Source organism: Carcharhinus amblyrhynchos, chromosome 24 (assembly GCF_965287045.1).
Source record: "Carcharhinus amblyrhynchos chromosome 24, sCarAmb.v2.hapA, whole genome shotgun sequence".
NCBI lineage: Eukaryota > Metazoa > Chordata > Chondrichthyes > Carcharhiniformes > Carcharhinidae > Carcharhinus > Carcharhinus amblyrhynchos.
In genome coordinates, this window is record NC_137347.1 from 31487191 (window position 1) to 31512371 (window position 25181).

Below are 25181 nucleotides of genomic sequence, written 5' to 3' on the forward strand. Positions count from 1 at the left end.
AACGAAAAGGAAAGCTTTCATTCAGCAGGAAACCAGAAAAGGCGAGAGATCAGTATTACTTTGAGATGAGTTGCTTCTTTTTGCTGGTATTTAAAAATATAGATGCACATTAGATTTTCCATGGATTTCAAAAAGTTGTGAATGCTGGAAATCAACTGCTAAGAAGGTCTGTCAATCTCTAAAAACAGATTCCATCAGGAAATCTTTTACAGTATTGCACTGGATTCTAATCACAGCATCTCAATTATTCTGAGATAAACTGCCTGAATTAAAACAATAAATCAGCTAGTGTCCCTCCTTAAGGAAAGGCAAAGATCTTATACGTGCACTGTACAGCATTGCCTGGTTGAATAAATGACCATGGATTGATCCCAGCCCATGGGACTCACACAATGCACTTTTACAGAAGGTTAAATGCTGCATTATTTTCAGTGACATTTTCTGCATGGTCAACAGGAATGAATATATAAATCAAGCACTGCAGCAGTGATGTGCTCTCTCAGGGTCCTCTTTGTACTTTAGCAGTGCATACTTTGAAAATTTCTCAAACTGACAACAGAATACGATCCAATTCAGAGATTCTGAGGACCAGAATCCATTTAGAATCATTTCTTAATTCAGTAGTTTCTGAACAATTAGGATCAGATTTTAATTGGGGGGGGGGGGGGGGGGGGGGGGAAGAGAGAAGGAGAGGAGGAGGAGAAGAGAGGAGGGAGGGAGGGTCTCAATTCAGTTCTCAAAGCTCCTGATTTTCACTCTGTTCAGAGAGGATAGATGTAGTGGGAAACAATAGTGGGATTGCACATGGGCACAGGAAGTGGCCCATTCCACAGGGCAAAGATGTTTCACTCAGATGAGAGCTACATTCATCATTTTTAAAAAAGTTTAGAAATGAAAACTGAGGATGATTACACAAGTCTCAGCCAATGCCAACAGGGCAATTGCACAGATCCATTCCTGTCCAGCATGTCCATGCCCCTTGTGTGCCCCAGTCCAGTTCAGCCTGTCCCTTGTGTGCCCAGGACAGAGTCACTAGGAAATGTCACAGTTCTTCAGTGAGGCTGTGATGGTCAAATGAAGGATCTTTTAACCTAACCTACATCTATAAATTCCCACCCCCCTTGTTGATTTGTTTAAATTGACAATTAAAGGAATGTGTTGCTTTAACCCATTCCTTTACATCTAGAAAAACTGCACACCTGAGAATAAATTTACATCGAAGATTGTCACAGTTGTTTTCAAATTTAGCCCACACTGTTTCTCCCAAAATAACTAATTGCACCACCCCCCTCAAAAGTACCTGATTACCCACTCTCAGGGTTACATTCTCACTGTCAACTCCAACAACATCTAGAAGCAGAAACAATTGCTGCCAATCTAGGAATTGGCACTGAACACAAAAAATACTGGAAACATTCAGATCAGACAGCATCTATGATCAGAGAAAGAGATCACCTGCTGAGAAGCTTTAACTGTCTTTATTTCTACAGATATTGCCAGGTCTGCTGAGCATTCCCAGCATGAGTTCTAATCCAGATTTTCAGCATCCACAGTATTTTGTTTGAATTTAGTCACTACACAAGTCACTAGAAATTAAAAACACAAGAATTGCTTTCAAATTGAGTGAGTACTTGTTCTATAGTTTGAATATTTACTGAAATAGAGACAAGGAGATACAAGTGACACAGCAGTAAATAGGTTACCTCTGTTAATATCTTATAGGGATACTGTGGCAAGTTTGTGAACCTCTTTCCTGAACAGGTTTCAATCAAGGCATTTACCAGGATGTCTAACACAAAGATCCAGTGCAATGTTCTTCTGACCCAGGCTTTCTATCCACTTCCTATTTCACATATTCACTGTGTGATGCAGTTGTCTCCCATGTCCTGAGCATATCGATCTGATATCCTAGTTCTTAACTCGTCGATATCTCTGCCCAACTGCCTCACTTCAGCCAGTTTCTTGGTCAGTAGCTCCATGTTTTGCCAGTCCCCCTCCTCTGCACTGGAGTAATGCATCGCTGAAGGCATGCAATTAAAACACAAGAACATTAATCACAAACAGAAAAGTATCATTCGCCCCCAGTCCTTCAAGGATTCTTGAAGAAACTCTCCCAAGCCTAACTCACCAACACCATGTCCAGTTATTTGAACATTCACTCTCCCCTTTTATATTCAATGAAAATTGGGAGTGGACAGTGGAACCTTTCCATTTCAGGCGCACACTGTCAGCATCCATACTGCAGACTAGGATTCATACAACCAGAATAGTTTTGTGTTTTCCCAGTCTAACGCAACAACGTTCTTTTAGCCAATCTCAAGATCATCACCATGCAACAGGGTATTCTATTGCTTAAAACCACCCATACCTGAGTTGATCAGTTCCAGCTTTGTGCAGTAGATCCACAACACTAGGGTTTGACTGAGTGCCCAAATTCATTTCACATAGGACTTAACAACTGGTGGCGACTAACCTATTACAGCACATGGCCCTGTCTCCCCAAAGCCCTTGTCCTCTACCTCAAAACAAATCAAGCAGTATTAATAACTCATGAACCCATGCTCAATATCCAGCTCCTTCTCAAAGATGCAAGCTTTGAATCAACTCCTTATATGGGTGTTTGCACCCCACTTTATTGGAGAATATTGTCAACTCAACCTTAAGTTTTGTCAACTTTGTGCCTGTCCCCTCTGGCCTCAAACTCATTGGCCAAGTTAAATAGCTTTGTTAGCTGCTTGACCCAGTCCCTAACAGTCCGAGCCTTGAAAACATCCTGACCCTTTCCCCTGAACCTTTTTTTAATCCATTTATATTCTTGAAGACTGAGCAATCCACACTAACTTTGTACAGGGCAGTCCTGGACTATCAGCCAAACTTTTTTCTGACTTCTGATCCAAAGACCACCACAGACAGCTGAATACCTTACCTACCTTACTGATCACTACACTGCATGGACTACAGGATATCACTTCCAAATCCTTGGTAGCCACTTTAGCTTTACATCCTTTACAGCTACTTTTGACTTCAGTTATATTTGTTATGGTTACAAGTGCTTCCACATTAAAACTCACCTGCTTTATCTATAATCGATCCAAGTCTTTCTTTTAGTAAGATGGCTTTGTGTCTGCAGGGTAACACTACCACAGACAGCTTACTACCTAACGCAAATATAAAAACACAGGATGCCTAGGACAAAGCCCTATAGAATAGCATATTGCATCTCAAGTAATTTCCCACTTGCTCCACCATTCTGTTCCATTGTTAAAGCACATTTACTTAATGTAAGCAATTTATCAAGTTATCATGAGCTTTAACCTTCTCATTCACAGAATTGCTGTTCCCCCATTAGCTTGGCTACCCCTTCAAGCCTCCCAGTAGATTTATATAGAATGGGATCTCATTGTTAAACCAGGTCAACTGTTCCCCATTATACCTGTACCTTCCTTTTGAACATCCTAAGCATTTCTCCATCATTAACTGTCTACAATTAACTGGCTCATGCATCATCTGTTCCAGTGCTCAGATGTGAGCAGTTGTTGATTCAAGTGTTGGCAAATACTGATTTTATATTCAATGAAAGCAATTCTGCGATTGCCATGCAAAATTTGATTAGTAGAAACTCTGCTAAATTTCTAAAAATGAAGAACAAATCATCAACCTTATTCACTAAAACTAGTTTGTAACCGTTGGGAAATGTAATTTTAAATCACTTCTCCCTTTTTCCTGAAGGCATTGACTATGCTGGGACTAAGGCACAATAAAACAGAACCAGAACACAATGGCTCAATATTAAATATGCAAGCACATTAGTGAATCAGTTAGGTTTTCAAAATATGAAAATTGGACAGATTTATAATCTATCTGCTCTCACCAAATCCCATTCATTATGCTCACCAGGGTGCACTGGCTCTTGGTTAAATAAAATCTTTATTTTAAAGTTCTCATATTTGATTTCAATTTCCTCCACCCTTCCCCATCTCTAATCTTCTCTGAACCCACAACCCTGTATTCTCTCAATTGGGTAGAGTTTTTTTTGCTTTCCAATTGGCATAAGAAAGCATTCCATCTCAGGAATGGATGTGATAGCTAGAGCATGGGGATAAGGCATGTGGCAAAACCACACGGCAAAATTTCCAGGAATACACTGAATCAAAGTTGGCAACCCTAGTACTGCTTCATATGCAGACTTGCCATAATTAGGACTGGATTATTCTAATAGCACAAGACACATTGGGTACTTACACTGGATCCCGAGCAACAGAGAGAGGTTGGGATCTTTGCCTTGGGCTCTCTGTGTGAGGATGTTACAGATTGCTTGTAGATCATGCAAACTTCTGGCCAGTTCTCGATGCAGCCTCTCCAAGAGCTGCATGCTTTCAGATGGTAGCTGCTTGCTTTGGTCCAACTGTCCCAGCTGTTCCTGAAGCGTCAGGTTTCTTTCGATGAGCTCCTGATTCTGGGCAGAAAGCTGGAATACAGAGCAAAGTGCCAAGTTGTCATTTGATGTGATTTTCTTTTTAAAAATGGTCCCATAATCTACACTGACAACCAAGTTATGATTATGTAGCTGTCCAATCGTTTCATAAAACAGTGCACCGCAAAATCATCGCTAAGTGATTTTCCAGCCTTCTCCCCTCCCTCAAAACTGTCCTAAAGTACTAAGTCTTTATGGTAAAGGAATGGCAGAAATATGCCAATCAGAACTGAAAGTGCCTGTCTTAAAGGTCACAGCACCACCCATTCCACTTGCCACTAACATCCTCCCTATCAAAACCAAGTAGTAATGACACCAAGTTACAACACTGGGAATGCTCCAAAATGGAGATTGAGAGAAAGTTTGGGAGATTTAAAACTATACCTCACGGGAGGAACACCCCTCCTTTCATTAATAAAGGCAAAGTTTTGTAAGAGGTTTCTCTCTTTGGAGGACAAAGCACAGGGTAGGAGAGGAATGGCTACATTATTTTTGGTTAATTCTGGATCTTTCCTGGTTTACTTGACACAGCAGACAGGTTCCATCTGGAATCACCAGATCGCAAAATCTAGTTGATAGTCTCCTCCCACCCCAGTAGCTGTTCCTCTCTTTAAGGGATGGCTCAGCTAATCACTTTCAAGCAGTATAAATTTACTCCAATATTCAGAAAAACAAAAATTGCATACCCAGCTTTTTTTTTTGGCACTAGGTGACCTTATTCAGTTACAATAGGTTATGCAATTGCCATATTTAACGTCTGCTAGATGTGGAATAAAAACAGAAAATATCGTCCAGTACAAATCCTTCTTGATGTCAGTGCACGTGTGACTTTATAGAGTTGTGGGAAGTTCATAATGTGTAATTCTACACCAATAGCTTCTCCATACCCACCAGCTCTGGAAAATGTAAATGTAGGAGTGGGTGGGACAGCCACCCTGCTCTTTTGTCACGTGGCTTCTGGTGACCAACTATAGGTTTAGAGTTGGTAGATTACAGGGTGCAGTGCACAGGAATTAACATTAAAACCAATATTGGACTAGGGCTGAATAATTACTATATTAAAACTAATTATTAATGTCAAGCTATGATTGGGGTCTTGCACGTCAACTAAAAGTGCACCATCGAGCCTTTAGAAAAATGGAAAGCAGCTAGTGGATATGTGCACATTTAAAAGGATGCATGCAGACAGAGGATCAAGTTCTTACAAGAGTTGCCCATTCCTTCTCTCATTTTCCCCAGTATCTCAATCCCTCTTCAGCTCTTGCACTTCAACACAAAATGTTAAATCAGATCCTCTCCACAAATGCCACCTGACCTGCTGAGCATTTACAAGCCTTTTTCCCTTTCATTTCAATCCTTCATCTAACCAAGGTAACACCAATATGGCCTAAGATGCAGATACCATAGTCTGCAGCAAGATACGCTGGTGGATGTCTAACAGGTGACATGAATCAAATGCCAACAAGTTCTTCCTCTCTTTGGGCAAATGAACACAACCAGCTTCAATGATGAATCATGTGATATTAGAATGGTCATGGAACAAAGCCATTGACTGTATACAATGAAATTTAGTTAGATTTATATTGACAGGGGATGTGAAAATTCATCACAACACTCCAAACACCCTTGTTCTCTTCCCTAATCAATACTCAATAGCAACTTTTACACAACGCAAGATGCATGTTGTGACCGCAAATGCATGGTTTTTGCATGGTTTCAGACTTGCCAAAACCAACAGCTTAGAACATCTTTTAAAAATGGGTCATTCCAACAGCCTGTTTTAGTCAGTTGGAGCAGTTTTATCTCAACGTGCAAGGTGGGGTCACCAGAATTTAGAAACTGGCATCATTACTGTGTTTTGCAGGATCTGAAAGCAGCAATTAAATCCTTAAGTTCTCACTTCTTTCATGGCTTTCCTCAATAACTGTGATCCATTCTCTTTCCCAGATAGCTCCTCACGAAGAGCCTGGCTTGTCCCTTCTTCTTGTACCACACGCTCCTCCAAAGTCTATATAGAGGGAAATAAAAATTAAAATATTTTAGTTAATCACCACCATTGTAACTAATCTCTCCCCTCAAAGCAGTGCTCCATGGGACCTGCAGATCTTGATGGCTCCACAATTTAAACTGTGAGCCCCGTCATACTGTTCTACCCTGCTGGCATCATAGCCAAGCATCTTGACTTCACCAGACACCCACATACACAATTGACAGCAGTTATTGCTGATAGTGGAGGAGGTCCAGAGCACTGATTATTCATATCTCCAACCCCAAAATGTTGAATGTGCCCAGTGAAGAAAGCAGCCATACAAACAACTGAACATGTATGTATTTGGCAGCAAATATAGCTTTACATTCTATGTAATTCATCCCTGACCAGCTCCAAGACATGCAATAAAATTGAGCCCTGCAAAAACCAGCTGCTGCTTTGCCCAATTTTAATGAAACTGCTGGTTTCTTTTAACATGTAAAAAAAAAAGTCCTTCGTAGTTTTCAGCATTTCCACATCAGGAAAAACAGAATTAAGCCTAAACATCCCTCCAGAGTTGGTCTTGTGCACTTCAAATCCATTACTACAGCAACTATCCTACTGGCCTGAGAAATTACTACTGTCAAACAGATAGCTCTGCTGTAGAAACAACACCTACCAGGAACTGGGCTGAAACCGCCCATATTCACCACACTGGGTGATAAAGAAAGATTCTAGACTTTCATCCCACTAATATGGTCTGAAACGAAATGCAACATTCTAAACAGGAGAGAGAGTGAGTCACGTACCTGTTTCCCTCCAATACCAGTGATTTACACAGGTGGTTGTGTGTTTAAAATCTCCTTACCTGTATTTGTGAGGTGAGCTGTTCCATTTTCATCTGTTGTTTATCTATAATCTAGCAAGTAAACATACAAAGAGTTAGATGTAGCATCTGAAAGGAGAATAATTACTTCTGGCCTTCAGATCACTTTACATACCACCATTGCACTTCTACTTCAAACCCTAGCTTATTAATCTGATTTATTACTGTCACATGTATTAAAGTGAAAAGTATTGTTTCTCGCACGCTATACAGACAAAACATACTGTTCATAGAGAAGGAAAGCAGAGTGTGCAAAATGTACTGTTACAGGCATAGTTAGGGTGTAAAGAAAGATCAACTTAATGCAAGGTAAGTCCATTCAAAAGTCTGACAGCAGCAGGGAAGAAGCTGTTCGAGTTGGTTGGTATGTGACCTCAAACTTTTGTATTTTTTTATTGAATTCTCCAAATAGATTATATACAGAAGGTTGGTATACAGTGAAGATAATGTGTAGTAGCAAATATACATTTTGGTATTTACATACAAAAATATCACTTTCAGGACTGCAGGCCTCTGCCACATGAAAGATGTGATGCTTAGTGACTGGAAATATCCACTGAAGAGCAAAGTTGTTAGTAACTATCAAATTACAGCACTCTTCTTCAATGGCCAAGGCTGAAGAACCCTATTTCTAACCCTACCACACTGGCAATTACTAGAAAAGACAAGTTTCAAATTAGGGAAAGAACACAAGAAAGTTAGGCATATAGCCCATCAAGTCTGCCCCACTATTCAATAAGATCATGACTGAACTTGCACATCATACATCATCTCCACTGTTCTGCCTTTCATTTGATTCCCATTGCATTCAAAAATAAATGCCTGAACATTCACTTTCTTCCGGAAAGTAATAGTGAATTCCAAAGATTCACAATATTCTGACAGAAGAAATTTCTCATTCTAATTGGCTGACTCCTTACCATGGGACCCTAAAAGATTCCCCCTAAGTCAAGGGGGCAACTTCTCAGCATCTAACCCATCAAAAGAATATATTATATTTCCTGAAGTGTAAATTATGAAAAATACTAGGGACAATTCTTGGGCAAAACAGCAACTGAGGTTTATTTCAACAAAATAATTTCTTATTCTTTTGGCCTCCAGAGAAGATAGGCCCATTCTATTCCATCTCTCCACACAGGGCAACACTCACTCCAGGAATCAATGTAGAACAATTTGGTTAGAAGGTAGGGGAGAGTTGGAGGGGTGGGGGGAGAAACAGAATATGAAAGGACAGGATCTCAAAGTCAATAATATTCTCAATAGTGGAAATGAGTGGAATAGCAAATTGTGTGGAGGGTGTGGAAAGTCTGCAGAGAGATCTGGATAGGCTGAGCAAGTGGGCGAGGACCTGGCAGATGGAGTATAATGTTAGCAAGTGTGAGGTTATCTACTTTGGCAGAAATAATAGGAGGAGGGATTATTATTTAAAAGGCAAAAAGCTGCAGCATGCTACGGTACAGAGGGACCTGGGGGTCCTTGTGCATGAGTCACAAAAACGCAGACTGCAGATGATCAAGAAGGCAAATGGAATGTTGGCCTTTATAGCGAGGGGGATAGAATATAAAAGTAGGGAGGTCTTGTTGCAACCATACAGGGTACTGGTGAGGCTGCAGCTGGAGTACTGTGTGCAGTTTTGGTTGCCACACTTGCGCAAGGATATATTGGCCTTGGAGGGAGTGCAGAGGAGGTTCACTAGGCTGATACCGGAGATGAGGGGGTTGGCCTATGAAGGAAAACTAAATAGACTGGGATTGTACTTGTTGGAGTTTAGACGGATAAGGGGGGGGAAATCTTAGAGACGTATAAGATAATGAAGGAGATGGATAGGGCAGAGGTAGAGAGATTCTTCCTGCTTAGAAAGGATAGCAAGACTAGAGGACACAGCCTCAAGATAGAGGGGGGGCAGTTAAGATCAGAGTTGAGGAGGAACTTCTTCACTCAAAGGGTGGTGAACCTCTGGAATTCTGCCTGTTGAAGTGGTGGAGGCTACCTCGCTAAATATATTTAAATCACGGGTAGATAGGTTTCTGATAGACAGGGGAATTAAGGGTTATGGGGAGAAAGCGGGAAAGTGGAACTGATCCACTTCAGATCAGCCATGATCTTATTGAATGGCGGGGCAGGCTCGAAGGGCTAGATGGCCTACTCCTATTTCTTATAATAGAAACTAATGAAATCCTGTAGTGAAAGCTAGTAATAATAATGAGCAAACATGACTTTAGTAATATAGATGTGGAGATTATTTTAGTAATATAGAGCAGATCAGGGAACGAACACAAGAAAAAAAAATAAATGACAGTCTGGTGGTGTTGCATTTCATTCCAGACCATATTAATGGAATGAAAGTCTAGAATCTCTCTCTCTTCATCAGCCAATGTGGTGAACATGAGCAGTTTCAGCCCAGTCCCTGGTGGGTGTCATTTCTCCAGCACAAGGTTAGCTGCTTGGCAGTAGCAATTCCCCAGGCCAGTAGGATGGTTGATGCAAATGGTTTAAGGTGCACAAGACCAATTCTGGAGGGATAGTTACACCGAATATTGCTGTTTTCCTGATGTGGAAATGCTGAAAAATACTAGTGATAATTTAAAAGAGTTACATTAAAATTAGGCAAAACAACAGCTGCTGTTAATTTCAACAGCATCAGTTCTTAACTCTTTTAGACGCCAGAGAATATTCCATTCTATTCCTTCTCTCCACACAGGACAATATTCACTCTAGAATCAATACAGAGCAGCAAATTGGTTGGGGGCAGGGGGCAGTGCTGAAACCTAACACTAAGCCAATATGACTTCAGCAATATAGAACAGAATATGTAGTTTGATTTACCCACATCAGAATTTTAAGTCTCGAGAGAGCTGACAGCACAGATTCGCCAGGGTGCTGTTTACAGTGAAAGAATACAAGCACAAAAAATTTAAATGGTTAGACTTAATTTGTTGTAATACAGATCAAAAAAGGGCCACAAGAGAGAAATGTTTAAAATTATAAAAGAAAAACAAGAGTAGGAGGAAGCAAACTAGTAGTGGAGGGGATCAACAATTCACAGTCATAGATACAAGCCTAAGTGCAAGAAATTTTGAAGGCTGCAGGAGAATTTTCAGAATTGAAGCTGTGGAATTCACTTTCAGGGTTACTGATCAAAATAGAAATAATGCAAACAAACATTCAAAATTAGATTAGACAGACGGAAAAAGAGGCAAAGAGATACAAGAATAGGGCAAGTAAACGTGCTCATTTGGCATGTAAGCGTTGACACAGAATGGCCTATTCCATGCTGTAACTTTGCATAATTCCAGTCCTTTGCCTATCTTCTCTAACCAATGACCCCTCATTCCCAATTAAATTTTGCAACAGGTCACAAACCCTTCATTTGCTTCAGCCTTACTCTGAACCCCGCGCCCCCTTCCAAGTCTCTCCTTTTCCCTTAAGTTTTCTCTTCCACTTCTTGGTCTCTCAATATTGGGGAATACGTACTGAGCACTGACCAATCCCCACCATCGAGTGGTGTGGGGTTTTTGTTGTAACATAACAGATGTGCAAATCAGTAGAAGCTGCTACTGTTTTTGAAAGTCATTTTGCTGATTGTAATATATGAAATGTCTGAAGTTACCTAGCACATTGTGGCTCATTACTATGAAAATACAGCTAGCAAAATTGCAGAATTGCAGATTTTTTTTTGCAAGGACATGCAAGACCACAGACCGTCAAGGAGAAAAGCTGCATTGTCCTATTTCTCAACTACAATCAGAAGACTATTGCTTCATTATCACATTGGAAACAATTAAATCCAATTCCCAAAGAAACAAAGGTAATCGGAGCTGCTGACAACTGAGGAGATGGTGGTCCACTGAATAATCTCCATTTTAAATTTAAAGACTCAGTTTTATTTAATTAGGACACATCCTTTTCTGATTTACTTTATACCAATTTGAACTTGAAAAGGAACAGGATAAAAGCTTTAGCCAGGCTGCTGCATCTTGTCCTATATCATCTCCATTTTAGAAGTGGGCACTCAATCTCAGCTATTGTGTAGTGGATGCGGGCCTAGAATCAGTATCAGCTCATGAAATGGCTGGTCATAACTTTGCAAGTTTCAAAAACTTTTTGCAGTCTGAATTTTTTTTGCTTAAAGCTTGGCTGTAGTTTCTAGTTAGTCAATCTAATGATCATCATACTTCAATCATCAGAAAGCTAGGAGCAAACAAGGTGGTGGGGCCAGGGGAGATGTAGTTGTCATTTCGCCAACAAGTATGTGAAAATGATCTGGTCAAAGCCTGAAAAATCATGAGAACAAAGAAGCTCATTGTTTCAAAACCCTGGCAAAAATATAAGATAAGAGCAACACAACGAGAACGTAAGCAAGAGGAAGACTGTCAGGTTAAAAATTTAGTGTTTAAAATTGGACACTGTCCACTGCATCTCAATGGTCAGTAACCATCAAAGCATGCTTTAAGTGGTCAAGACTGGTCAACTCCATGGCCAAATAGAGGCACAGTAACAAAACATGCTATAAACACAAAACAGTCATGGTTAACTACAAGTAACTGGTTGATACAGGATAGTTAATATATTGGGCAGATAGTTGTTGGATAAAATTCAATCTTGCATGGAGAAATAATGAAGTATGCAATAAGTAATAAAGCTGTAAGAGGAGTATATGAGTAAAAAGGTGCTTGGAGCTCAAGAATTGGCAAGTCAATAAAACATCCAGAATCCTCAGTATTATACATGGTGCAAAAACAGAATAGGATACCATTAGAGAACTGCTTCTTGGGATTCATCACTGGAATTGTCTCATCATCCATGTAGGCAAGTTCACAGACCTTCCATGGCAAGCAGCACCCACCACTAACAACTGGCAAAAAAGTCACTAATCTCTCCCTTTGATAAAGCACAAGGCCCCTTCAGTAGTAGTCACCTCAACAACGAAATCCCCTTCAATAAAACCACAACCTAACCCCTCTGGAAACTCATTCAATACAACATCCCTTCGATAAAACCCTCATTTCAGCACTACCTCTTAAATACAACTCAACAAAATCCCCAGCTCAGCACCAATCCAATCCACTCATGTTGCCCCCTCCTTTTACTGACCCTCAGGTTTCCCCTCATGCCGAACAAGTGCTAGGTCGCTAACTCCCCCTTTCTTGAAACCAGGCCCAGGTGCATCACCAAGCAACTGTCAGAAAATCCTCCAAATACAAAGAGGGTTGCTGCATCCCAACTCCCCACACATGCATCCCTCATCTCACCCACAGTCCTGGGTTACTGGACTCAACTGGAAGTGGTAGGAAAGTTTTGCCATCATGAGTCACAGAGACAGATAATCTGTCTCTTGATGTAGACCTTGATACGCATATAGGTAATTCAATTACCACCTCCGGTTGGCTCATGGAACATCAAGCTGATTCTGTTTATAAGGCCTGTGCTCTCAGCTCTTTGTGCCTGTGGAACATGGCCAACTAACAACCATCAGGAAAAGGTCAAGAATTTTCACTTAAATTGTTCAGGGCAAATTAGGGTAGAAGATTGCCTGACTGGCAGAAGGCAGATAGTGGGGATAAAGAGGTCCTTTTCAGGATGACAGCTGGTGACTAGAGTTTCACAGGGGTTAATGTTGGGACCACAACTTTTCACTCCATACAGCAATGATTTAGATGAAGGAACTAAGGGCATTGTGGCTAAGCTTGCAGATGATACAAAGATAGGTGGAGGGACAGGTACAATTGAGGAAGCAGAGGCTGCAGAACAACTTGGACACATTAGAAGAGTGGGAAAAGAAGTAGCAAAAAGTGTGAGATTATGCATTTTGATAGAAAGAGGCAGTAGACTATTTTCTACATGGGGAGAGAGTTCAGAAATTGGAAGTGCAAAGGGACTTGGGAGTCCTACTTAAGGATTCTCTGAAGATTAAACTTGCAGGTTGAGTTGGCAATTAGGAAGGCAAATGCAATGTTAGCATTCATTTCAAAATGACTAGAATACAAAAACAGATGTGTACTGCTAAGGTTTTAAGGCTCTGGCCAGACTACATTTGAAGTACTGAGCAATTTTGGGCTCCGTATCCAAGGATGGATGCGATGGCTTGGGAAAGGACCCAGAGAACGTTTACAAGACTGATCCCAGGATTGAAGGGTTTGACGCAGGAGTGTTTGAGGACTTTGGGTCTGTACTTGGAGTTTAGGAGGAGGGGGTGGAAGTGGAGGCGGAGGCGGAGGGAATCTCATTGAAACTTACAGAATACCGAAAAGCCTGGATAGAGTGGACGTACAGAAGATGTTTCATTAGTAGGATAGACTAGGATGCAAGAGCACAGCCTCAGAGTAAAGGGAGACCGTTTAGAACTGAGATGGAGGAATTTCTTCAGCCAAAAAGTGTGGGAAATCTGTGGAATTCCTGGCCACAGAAGGCTGTGGAGGCTAGTTCATTGAATGTATTTTAAAGGCAAGATAGATAGGTTGTTCAGTGGTAAGAGGATCAAAGGTTATAGGGAGAAAGTTGGGGAATGGGGTTGAGAAACACATGAGCCATAATCAAATGGCAGAACAGACTTATGGGCCAAAAGGCCTAATTCTACTCCCATATCTTATGGTCTAATTCTGGGCATCATGGAAGGACAAAATCACAGAAGTGGCAGACCTCTCAAAATGCACATCTCCAAGGTATGCCAGCACTCATCAAGCAGAGGTTACTTTGCTGGTTCAGGCACATTTCCAGATATCTAAGGATTTTCTATGAGGTAGCCAAAGCCATATGATGCCCAAAGCTCCACTTCAAGAATGCTGATTAATTCTTGCATCTGGGAAGCACTAGTGACGACAGAGAAAAATGGTGACATGACCTGTGGGCTGGAGTGTGCCACCAAGATAATCAGCGGCTACAGGAGTGGCAACAGGCAACATCCAAAGCAACTCTCAGCATCTGTTAAACGCAATTCAAATTTGGCATTTGCAGCAGGCCTACCTCCGATGGATGAATGGTCTCTTCAACCACCAAAAGTGCACCACATGCAGTTACCCCACCCCAAAGGATTCGATCTGTTGCACATCTATCCACTTACAAGGATGGAGGTACGTCAACAACAGATATAACAAGAATGTTAAACTTAACAAATCATGCCTAGCTTTAGGTCTAATAATTTAGAACCAATGAGAAGCCAGGCAATAAAGAGGCAATTTATTAAAATTATCACAGAATTAAGGCATTATAAAGAAAGCTTTGAGGAACTAGACTGTCATTTGAAAGTTCATGAAGAAATCTGGCAGAACTGTTCAAAATATTGAGGGTGCTTAATTAACTAAATCCAATGGTCAATGCATCTACAATTAGCAGGTGGAAATCTATCAATAGGACACAGAATAGCAAAAATATTTGTTTACTTGTTTTCCAGATTGGCAAGTTAAGACATGATATGCTCCACCAGGAACAATAATGAAAGCAGAATCCATAATGCTTTTTAAAAGGGAAGTGGTTTGGAGTGGAAGGGTAGAGGAATCATACTAAACGGACAGGTCTAAAAATAGAGATTTCTCATTTTTAAGACGGAGATGAAGGGGAACTTTGAGAGTCAGTTGTTTTTGGAATTCTCTTCCAAGACAAGCAGTGGGTTATTGATTATATTCAAGACCGAGTTGACAGATTTTGGATCTACAAAGATGTTGAGAGTTAAGGTCAAGGTCACAATAAAATCAATTATGATCCTATTGAATGGCAGAGCAGGCTCAAATGGGCAAAATGACTTACACTTGCTCCTATTTCTTAGGATCTTATTTCCCTTTGTTAGCCATGGTATAGAATACAAGCACAAGTACAGGGAAGTTATACCAGAACTGTAGAAAACACTAGTTTGGCCAAAGCCGGTGAACTGCTTTTAATTCGAGTCACTATACTACAGAAAGGATGTGACCATACTAGAAAGGGAGGTGGGAAATGAGGAAGCGGGATTAGAGCGGAGTCAAGAAGAATCTTTTCACTTGGAGTGCAGTCCAGTCTGGAACTCACTGCCTTAGAGGGAAGCAGAAATATTTTTAAATAATTGAACTGCTGGGCTTTAGACTGAATAAATTGGAAAGTGGGATTAAGCCAAACAGCTCTTTTTTGGCCGATATGACACAATGAGCTGAATGGCCTTCTCCGTGCCATAAGTTTTCTAAGTTTCTAATAACAAGATTGCAGATCTTGCACGCATACTAAGGATCAATATAGGACAAAGAATGAATAATGAAAGGTCACAAGAGTTCCTGAAATTTCAATTGCAAGTTTCAAAATTATTTCCAGAAGGGAAAAGTCAAAGACCCCTTGTCTGTTGAAACTTGTGGTTTCAAATTAAACTTGGGTAGTTGTGTTTACACATATGCTGATCCTGTAGTAAAACACGGCAAAAAGGAGCAAATGTCAAGACTGCTCAATATTTTTAAAGGCCATCAAAGACAAATCAGTAGAAGTACATTCTTGCAAGACTGTTTAGAATTGATGTGACACTTGCTATTTCAAATTTAGCAACAAGATGAGATGGGTAAAGTAGCTCTACAAGACCAATCTTTACGTAGAATCCATTAGTGCAAAGTGTTGAATTTATTGTTAACAAACATGCCATCTGGCTCATGAGGGACCTTTCACTGTATCTGGATACAAAGCAGAACATGTCTGCATTATGTTCATCATGATTTTGCACGCACAGTTCTTACCAATTGCACCATGCCCAATTATAGGACCCATTTGTTGCCTGAGCTTTTAGTTATAATAAAATTTGAAAAAGCAGAAAGATGAGCCTCTTTTCCAGCCCAAAGACTCTGATACAAAAAGACAACATCACATTATAGTCACTGTCTACATTTATCAATTTATGAAACAATCTTGAAAGGGCCAATAAATATCCAGAAATCACACTAAAACAAGACTTTCATTTGGTTTGATTATAGGGAACTGCAGTCACTGCCTGCATTATAATTATAGCTCAGTCATTTCGGTTAATGAAAAGCAGACAGAACATGTTTTCCGAAACAGTGATAAAATCCAGGAACCTCAAAATAAAAATACCATAGCTTTAATGAGTATCACATATCTGTGACCTTGGTAACTTGCTTCCCACAAAATGTTCTTCCTTATGGTTTCTTCAAGTCTATAGCTAGGAGAAGTGTTCTGATGTATTACAATATCCAGTCACACTTAGTGCAGTGGTGTAAATTTACACTAGTGGTCCTGCAAGCAACTGAATTTTAGATTTCATTTGCCCCGGTCACAGGCATCTGTCCTGAAGTACTCACCTTCATGGCTCGGTCGTAATCTCCCTTGAGGTTGTTGCTCTCAGACTTCAGTTTCTCTACATCCATGATTGGTAATCTCACGCCATCTTCCAAACACTTTGCAACTTTCTCCTGTAGGCTGAAAAAAAGAGGCAGCATTGTGTGAAATCACTGTCCAGTTTCAGGGTAGCACCAACTGTGCAGAATACCAAGTCATTACTGGTCTTGGTCAAATGCCTTAAATATTCATGTCTTGTGCATATTAAAGTGCACCCATGACACTTTTTGGGTAGACGCGTCAACAGTGGCATGTGGCTACCAGAGATGGACACATGCAGCAGCCTCGCAACTTGCCTAGCCAATCCTAGAATTTTTATTTCAAACAGCGAAGAAGAAAAAAAAGAACTAGTTACTTCAGTCCATTTTTACAAATCTTAATTATGTTGCCAATAGCATCATTGACTGGATCCCTTGTCATGAGAGCTCATTTGAAGTGAGCATCATCTGAAAATAAATTTAGCTCTCCCAATTTCAGATCTGCACATAGCTCACAATTTTGAAGTTGTTCAAAATCTCAATTAGAGAATTATTTTTCTCTCCCATCTTCCCAATAATAGCCTCCCAGCTCGTTGTTCTTTATTTAGCACTTCATCTGCATAAACCGAGTCACTGTTAATACTGTAAACACACAGAAGGCCACTCAGCAAAGACAGGGAAGTGACAGATGGATGTCATTGAAATGCAATCCCGTTCTGTGCGTCAGCAAATGACCAATGTCCAGGGAATGCTAGCATTTCCTCTTTTACAAGAAAGGGGGCAAACTTACAAAGTAACTTGAATTCCAGGGCCAGATTTAATGGATATAAAACAATCCACAGGATCAGAGCAGACCAGTAAATGGAAGCATCAGCCATGTTACCTTACCCATGAACTGTAGAGACCAGCTCCATCTCTTTCTGCTTCTGATTCTCCAGAATGTTGTCCTTTTCTCGACATCGCGCTCGAGCTTCTCCTAGTTTGGTCTCCAAATCCAGCACTGTACTCTGCAGCAATTCACATTTTAGCTCCACATCCTTTAGCTAAAAAAAAAACAAAGAATTACTGTTCCAGAGTATCTGTACTGGCAGGAGGACAGAACATTCTATTCAAGTCCATGCACTAGCTCTTGTCCTGAACATAGATGCATATCAACTCTTAACCCAGGTAGTGCACTCTCACTCTCTAACCGATAGAGGTCACTGCCTTAACACTGATCCCCTCGCACCCCTCAGCGTACAGCAGAAATGTTTCTTTACCACAGAAGGAGCTTCATTTACCCACAAATGTAAGCAGAGGCAGCAGCTTCTGAGGGAAAATCTTGCAAAGCTAGAACATACATTTATTCCCATCAGTTGGCAAAGGAATGCACTGCAAAAAAGCTAGTTTGAGATTAATATGTAGCCAAAAGCATTTGACATACACCTAGGCTAGCTCTGGACCTCCCCATAAATCTTTACCTTCCAATTTCATATACACAATCATACCATATCATTACAATGAAAGTCACTGCATATAAATCAAGACTGATGGAAACATGCAAAGAGCAGGAATCACTCATTTATGTGGGAGCTTAACTGTAAACTCAAAAGGCCATATGGTACTCTGGTTATTGGATTCATTGTTGAACCAACACTCATGCAAATTAAATACAGACAAACTAGAGAACAAAACTAACCCTGTAAACTTTGACAGAAACTAAAATCTTGGAAGTCTAATCTCACTACATGGGGGAACTGTGCTTTCTTTGTCCTCAAACAGGCACAAAAATCAGGAGAAAGCTCTTGATGGTGCTGGCTAACATGAGACATGCTGGCCAGATTAACTGTTCATCTTGCAACTCAGTGTCATAAGTGTGATTCTAAAGAGGCAGATGGGCCCATTTCAACATCTTATACATTATGCAAGTTAGAGCTGTATTTAATTGCAACGGAAGGTTTGAAAGCCTCACCCCCTTTTATGTGTTTTGCGAGTGTTTGTGCCTAGTCTACAACATTGAATCTATTACCCTGATAAAGATATCACATCACTTGAGAGCCCAGGGTCAATCTCACCTGTCGGCTCTGCTTCTGATAGTCATCCAGGGTGGGCAGATCTGCCAGATATCGCTCTAGTGTTTCAATGCGTTGCTGTTTCTCTCGGTTCTGTTCTGCCTCCTTTTGACACTTCCGTTTCAGGTTGTTGATGTGTTTGTCACGGCCACGGACCTGAACAACACAAGCAAAATGACCCAGTGTGAATACAGACAGCTCTATGGCCAGCAAACAGGAGGGGGAAGCTGGGCCATGCTCTCAGTCATACAGTGCAGAAAGGCCCGTCAGCCAGTCCGCACCAACATTTACCACTAAAGGCAGTGATAATCCCATTTTCCTGCACTTGACCCATATCCTTGAATGTTATATATTTCAAGTGCTCATCCAAATATCTCTCTTTTAAAGGTTGTAAGGTTTTCAGCTTCCACTATCTTCCCAGGCAGTGCATCAGAAATTCCCATAATACCATTCATAGGGAAGGAAACGAGAGACTGCAGAATGTAGTGTTGTTACAATCATAGCTAGGATGTAGAGAAAGAACAACAATGCAACATTGGTCCATTCAAAAGTCTGATAGCAGCATGGAAGCTGTTCCTGAGTTGGTTGGTATGTGACCTCAGATTTTCTCGATGGATGATGGAAGGGAGAATTTCTGGGGTGCTCGTGGGGTCCTTAATTATGCTGGCTGCTTTGAGTCAATGGATGGGAGGTTGGTTTGCGTAGTGGATTGGGCTACATTCACGGCCTTGTAATTTCTTGCAGTCTTGGGCAGAGCAGGAGTCATATCAAGCTGTGATACAACCAGAAAGAATGCTTTCTATGGCGCATCGGTAAAAGTTGGTGAGAGTCATAGCTGACATGCCAAATTTCCTTACTCTTCTGAGAAAGTAGAGGCCTTGATGGGCCTTCTTAACTATAGTGTCAATATTGGGGGGGACCAGGACAGGTTGTTGGTAATCTGGACACCTAAAAACTTGAAGCTCTTGACCATTTCTACTTTGTCCCTGTTAATGTATCTGTGAATAATTGCCCAAGATCCCTCTGTTTCACTGAGCTTCCCAGTCTCCTACTATTCATTAAATACTCCCTTCTATTGTTTCTTCCAAAGTGCATCACCCCACACTGATCAGGGTTACATACCATTTGCCTGTTCTGCCCATCTAGCCAACCTATCTATATCTTCCTGTAGCCCATATCCATCATCCTCACTATCAACCACCTTACCAATCTTGATGTTGTCTGAAAACTTGTTCATTCCCTCCCACATTTACATCTATATTGTTCATGTATACAAACAATAAGGATCCCAGAACCGATCCTTATAGTACACCACTGGACACCGGCATCCAGTCATTAACAGTCTTCTACCACTACCAAGCCAGTTTCTGATCCGTCTTGCCAATCCCCAAATTCCACGTGCTTCAGCCTTCTCAGTCTCCAACATGGGATCTTGTCAAAAGCTTGGCTAAAATCCATATAAAACTAAAACTGAACTTCCCTCATCCATACTCTTGGTCACATTTCAAAAAACTCTTAAATTTGTTAGGCGTCACCTCCCGCTGACTCTCAGTAATTAACCCATGCCTTTCCAAGTGGATACTGATCCTCTCCTTCAGAATTTTCTCTAATAGTATCCCTCTCACTAACATGAGGCTCACCCGTTTGTAATTTCCTAGTTCAGTTCTACCACCTTTCTTGGAAAGTGGAATCATATTAGCCAACCTCCAGCCCTCTGGCACTTCCTCTTCCTTTGTGCTGGATAGTTAAGGCAGTTAGAATCATAGAAAAACTACAGCACAAAGCTTCCCATAATGAAATTGCTAAACAATATAGTGATTCATATTTTACTGTTAGAGCGCTGTTGTGGTGTAATGTGTATATTGTAATGGATAAATCGTGGAGTGACCAAAGCTGAGCAGCACTGCCTGAACAAGTGCAGCTCCAGCAACACAAGCAACTTGATAGCCAGGATAAAGTAGCCCACTTGATTGGCTCCCACCACCTTAAAAATTAATTCCCTCCACTACTGCACCCAGCAGTGTATACCATCTACAAGATGCACTACAGCAACTTGTCCAGGCTCCTTTGGCAGCATCTTCCAAACCAGTAACTTCTACCACCAAGAAAAATGGGAACATGCCATCTGCAAATTACATACCATCCTGACTTGGAACTATAATTACTATAATTCACTGTCACATTCTCAAGAACAATTTGAGATGGGCAATAATTGCTGACCATGTCAGTGATGCCCATATTCAAATGAACAAATCAAAAAAATGTAAAGTGTCTGCCACTTAAGGACATCAGGATGTTACAAGTGTATGCTGCCATTCAGTGGCAGAATGTGGTACTGCACAGGTTTGGTTGAAGTGTATCCATTACAAGGCAATCCAAGGAGTCTTGCACAGCGGTTAGCACTGCTGCCTCAGTACTAGGGCCCCTGAGTTCAATTCCTGGCTTGGTCACCGTCTGTGTGGAACCTGCATGTTCTTCCCATGTCTGCATGGATTTCCTTCAAGTGCTCCAGTTTCCTCCACAGACCAAAAGACATGCTAGTTAGGTGCATTTGCCGTGCTTAACTCTATCCAAACAGGTGCCTGAGTGTGGCAACTAAGGGATTTTCGCAGTAACTTCATTGCAGTGTTAATGTAAGCCTACTTGTGACACAATAAGAGCTTTATGGATCAATTATAAAATTTAAATCAAAGTTCATTTAATCCGTGTTGTGTTACCAACAGATCTTGGTATTTCAACAAGGATTTATCCATCTTGGCAAGTTTTGTAAACTGCTGAACTCAAAAGTGAGAAGGGATTGTGGATGGACTGCCCAGGCTCAACCACGCCCCCAGGTTATCCTACACTACACATCGAACACTTGCCTTTTCTTCCATTCTTTTCATATCATCTGTGTGCTTCTGTGTATTTTCTTTGAGACTTTCATTCAGTCGACGAATCTCCACTTCTGTCGCTGCTAGCTTTTTCTCCACCTCTAGTTTTCCATTATTCAATGTTTCTGTCCGTTCTGCACACTGAGCCCGCAAGAAAGCATTTTCCCGTAGTGATTCCTGTAAAACCATGAGGATAAAGATCACGTTCTATTTCTTGGAGACACCAAGATGAATCTGCATTGGATCATTTTTGCAAACTGAAAGAATCAAGTACATTAATTTCCAAGTTTCATTGCGAATGTGTGGGTACAAAGTCAGAGATGACTTCAGCAAAAAAAAAACTCAACGTTGCCATGATCGTGTCTGCAGGATTGATACTCGAAAGCACGATGGGTGACAACTGAGACAGCTTTATTAATGAGTATTCAGTACAGACTGCTTTACTCTGCAGTTACTCGCAACAGTGATCAATGACATCACATGTATTATTATACTGTGCTCAGTGCTGCTTCTCTGAAATTAGTACAAATACAAACATGCATTTGCCATTGTTGACTCTCCCTATTATAGAGTTCTCATTGTCTCTTCTTCACGCACTAAAGACCCACCTCCCCATTTCAGGAGCAATGTAATGCAAATACACAGACCAAAAGAATAAGACTTTTGTTGTTGATGCAATGTGTTACAAGAGAAATCACACTAGAAGCAGACAAAGAACTGCATTTATATTATACATTTCGCAGCAACATATGGCACAGCAAAATGTGCCAAATGGCCCTTCTGTGCTCTCAAATCATATACAAGAGTACATTCTGGTTGTCAAACTTTGTTTCTACTTTGAACACTAGCTCCATTCCATCATCCTCTTTACTTCTCGATGTTCCCCCTAAGCTCCAAACAGTTTATCATTCTTGTGTTGAGTTCAAGATTTATCACACCAAGTCATTCCTTTCGTCATTCTCCCCCAGCCACCATACAGCCACCACCCCCCCCCCCAAATTACATACACATCGCCACTTCGTTAAGTACCTCTTCTATTCTTATACATTGGTGATGGTCCTTAACGGACTTCAGTTCATGATCTAAGTTTCACACTTGAGCAGCAGTACCTGCAGTCGGAGTATGCAGACATCACTGAGTGGAACTGGATGGCCCAGCAATGCACTGTGCATCTGTAACTCGCTCTCCCTCATCTTCTGTTCCAGCTGACTGATTTGCTGTTTCTGCCTATAATCCACAGTAAAAGGAATAAAACACAGAAAATGTGATTAATACCCCCTATTCATCATTAAAAACTCAAACTCAACAGCAAAGTGAAAACGCTTCTCTTCTATTAATATACAATCAATTAGTACAGATGTGAATACAGAATACTGTAAAAACAGTATTAGGAGTTAGCCTATCTCCATATCAATACAACTGATCTCCAGCCAGCCTGTAATCAGCTCTCTACTGTGTGCAATGATTCCAATAAAATTTGGCAGATGTTCAAAATTCAGTACGAACCAGTACATGAGATGGCTAGTGTGAAAATTAAAAAGCTCATTCAAGTGCTGAAATTTGTGGGAGTTGGGAGGGGGTGTGGTAGTGAGCAAAGAAAATTACAGAATAGGAATAGGCCCTTCAGCCCTACAAGCCTGTACCGACCATGCTGCCAGACTGAACTAAAACCCCCTATCCTCCCAGGGACCATATCCCTCTAATCCCAACTTATTCACGTATTTGTGAAGATGCCCCTTAAAGTCACTATCATAACTGCTTCCACTACCTCCCTGGCAGCAAATCCCAGGCACCCACCATCCTCTTAAAAAAAAACTCGTCTCGCATATCTTCTTTAAAGCTTGCCCCTCGCACCTTAAACCTATGCCCCTAGTAATTGACTCTTCCATCCTGGGAAAAAGCTTCTGACTATCCACTCTGCTCATGCCCCTCAATCTTGTAGACTTCTATTAGGTCGTTCCCTCACCCTCTGTCATTCCAGTGAAATAAACCAAGTTTCTCCAACCTCTCCTCATAGATAATGCCCTCCGTGTCAGGCAACATCCTGGTAAATCTTTACTGTACCCTCCCCAAAGCCTCCACATTCTTCTGGTAGTGTGGCAACCAGAATTGAACACTATATTCCAAGTGTGGCCTAACTAAGGGTTCTACTGAGCTGCAACATGACTTGCGAATTTTTAAACTCAATGCCCCGGTCAACGAAGGCAAGCATGCCATATGCCTTCTTAAATGCGACATTGCTGTATTTAAATTGCTGTACTTGACTTGAGGACTTGTTGGAGAACTTCAATATGCTCTGGGATTTAAAACACTAAATCTTTAATTAGAACTGAGTGGATTAGCTTAGGATAAGAATCACAGAGTGCCTTATACATATTTTATAGAGGTACTATCTGCATAGAAACACATATAACCAGAGCTAGAGAATTTAGCCATGTATTTTTGGAAGCATATTATTGAACAGGCATTCATCTTGGCTAATGGCACAGAGTTCTAAGACATCATGGGAAATTGACAAGAAAAGTGGACCACAGTCCTTATAACAATACACCCATAAAAGCAGAGCTCGGTGAATGAGACTTCCATTGAGCAAGGACAAACTAGTTCCAGACAGCTTAATGAAAAAAAAACAGATGAGAGTCCAGGACAGGTGGCCATGGGAAAAATCAGGCAGAAACTGTAAGAACTTACTATTTCCATGTTGTCAGAGAATATCTGTAATTAGCCAAGGTATATAGTATTTACTAATGATGATTGGTTCACGATCAACCAGAGGGCAGGTAAAATGCCTTTTGGAAATTGTATAATTGTATTGCAACTATGATGCAACTTCAGAGGTGAGTTGGATTGCCCTGTCCTTCTCTCCCGGTGTGTTAATCACTAAAGAAATATCTTTCACCAGTATACTGTACTCCTGAGTCTTTGTATTAGCTAAAGCTAAGCTCAACTTAACCTCTGAAAAAAATCCCTACAGGACTTAATAGAAATTGAAAACTTTAATTTACATCAAGTTGAACCTGACCGACAAATGCTGGATAGGGTATAATGAATGGAGCTTTATTCAGTTTTTACTTATTAATATTCGTCAGAATATTTAGCACCAACACAGGATGAAAGTATGTTTCTTTTCTCACTGATAGCATTTCTGAAAACCAAGGATTGCACATACCTTTCAATAACCATCTCCTTCTCTTTCAACAAGCTTTCATTTGCTTTTATTAATGGGTCCCATTTGTTAGTTTCTTGATGTGCAAAAGTGGGATATGCCATAGGGTATTGGTGGGATCCATGGTTCAAAAACTATGGGAACAGAGAGGACAAGAATGTTTAAACCTACTGGAACTTCAGTGCAGCTACTATCAGCATTATTACCAGGGCCTTCATTCATCACTAGGAAAGTCACCTCTTATCCAAGAGCAAATGTTACCAGATAGGCACAGGTCTCAAAAAGGTGAAGATCAGAATGAAATTACTAGCCTAAAAAGGAACAAGGATGATAACCCCACGCATCTTATCAACTGGGAAATCAACACCAAAAGGGTGTAACAAATCTCTGGGTACACCACTTCTGAAAGTGAATATCCAAACTCTCATTTCCTCCAAATGTGTTGGATGGTGTTTTGTGTCAGTGGCGAAACATGCATCAA

The 25181-nt window shown here is 40.8% G+C and overlaps 1 protein-coding gene across 1 annotated transcript in view; it reads right to left on the minus strand.

Moving 5' to 3' along the window:
- Positions 1-681: 681 nt before the first annotated feature.
- cep85 (centrosomal protein 85) overlaps positions 682-25181 on the minus strand; it is a 56805-nt gene continuing 32305 nt past the window's right edge. Inside the window, exons 5-14 of the mRNA XM_080211226.1 lie at positions 24704-24834; positions 22644-22761; positions 21526-21711; positions 18665-18817; positions 17499-17653; positions 16596-16713; positions 7312-7362; positions 6375-6482; positions 4243-4468; positions 682-2020 (exon numbers count right to left, since the gene is read on the minus strand). Coding sequence (XP_080067352.1) covers positions 1857-2020; positions 4243-4468; positions 6375-6482; positions 7312-7362; positions 16596-16713; positions 17499-17653; positions 18665-18817; positions 21526-21711; positions 22644-22761; positions 24704-24834 — 1410 coding nt within the window. The 3' untranslated portion in view covers positions 682-1856. The remainder of the gene's footprint in view (positions 2021-4242; positions 4469-6374; positions 6483-7311; positions 7363-16595; positions 16714-17498; positions 17654-18664; positions 18818-21525; positions 21712-22643; positions 22762-24703; positions 24835-25181) is intronic.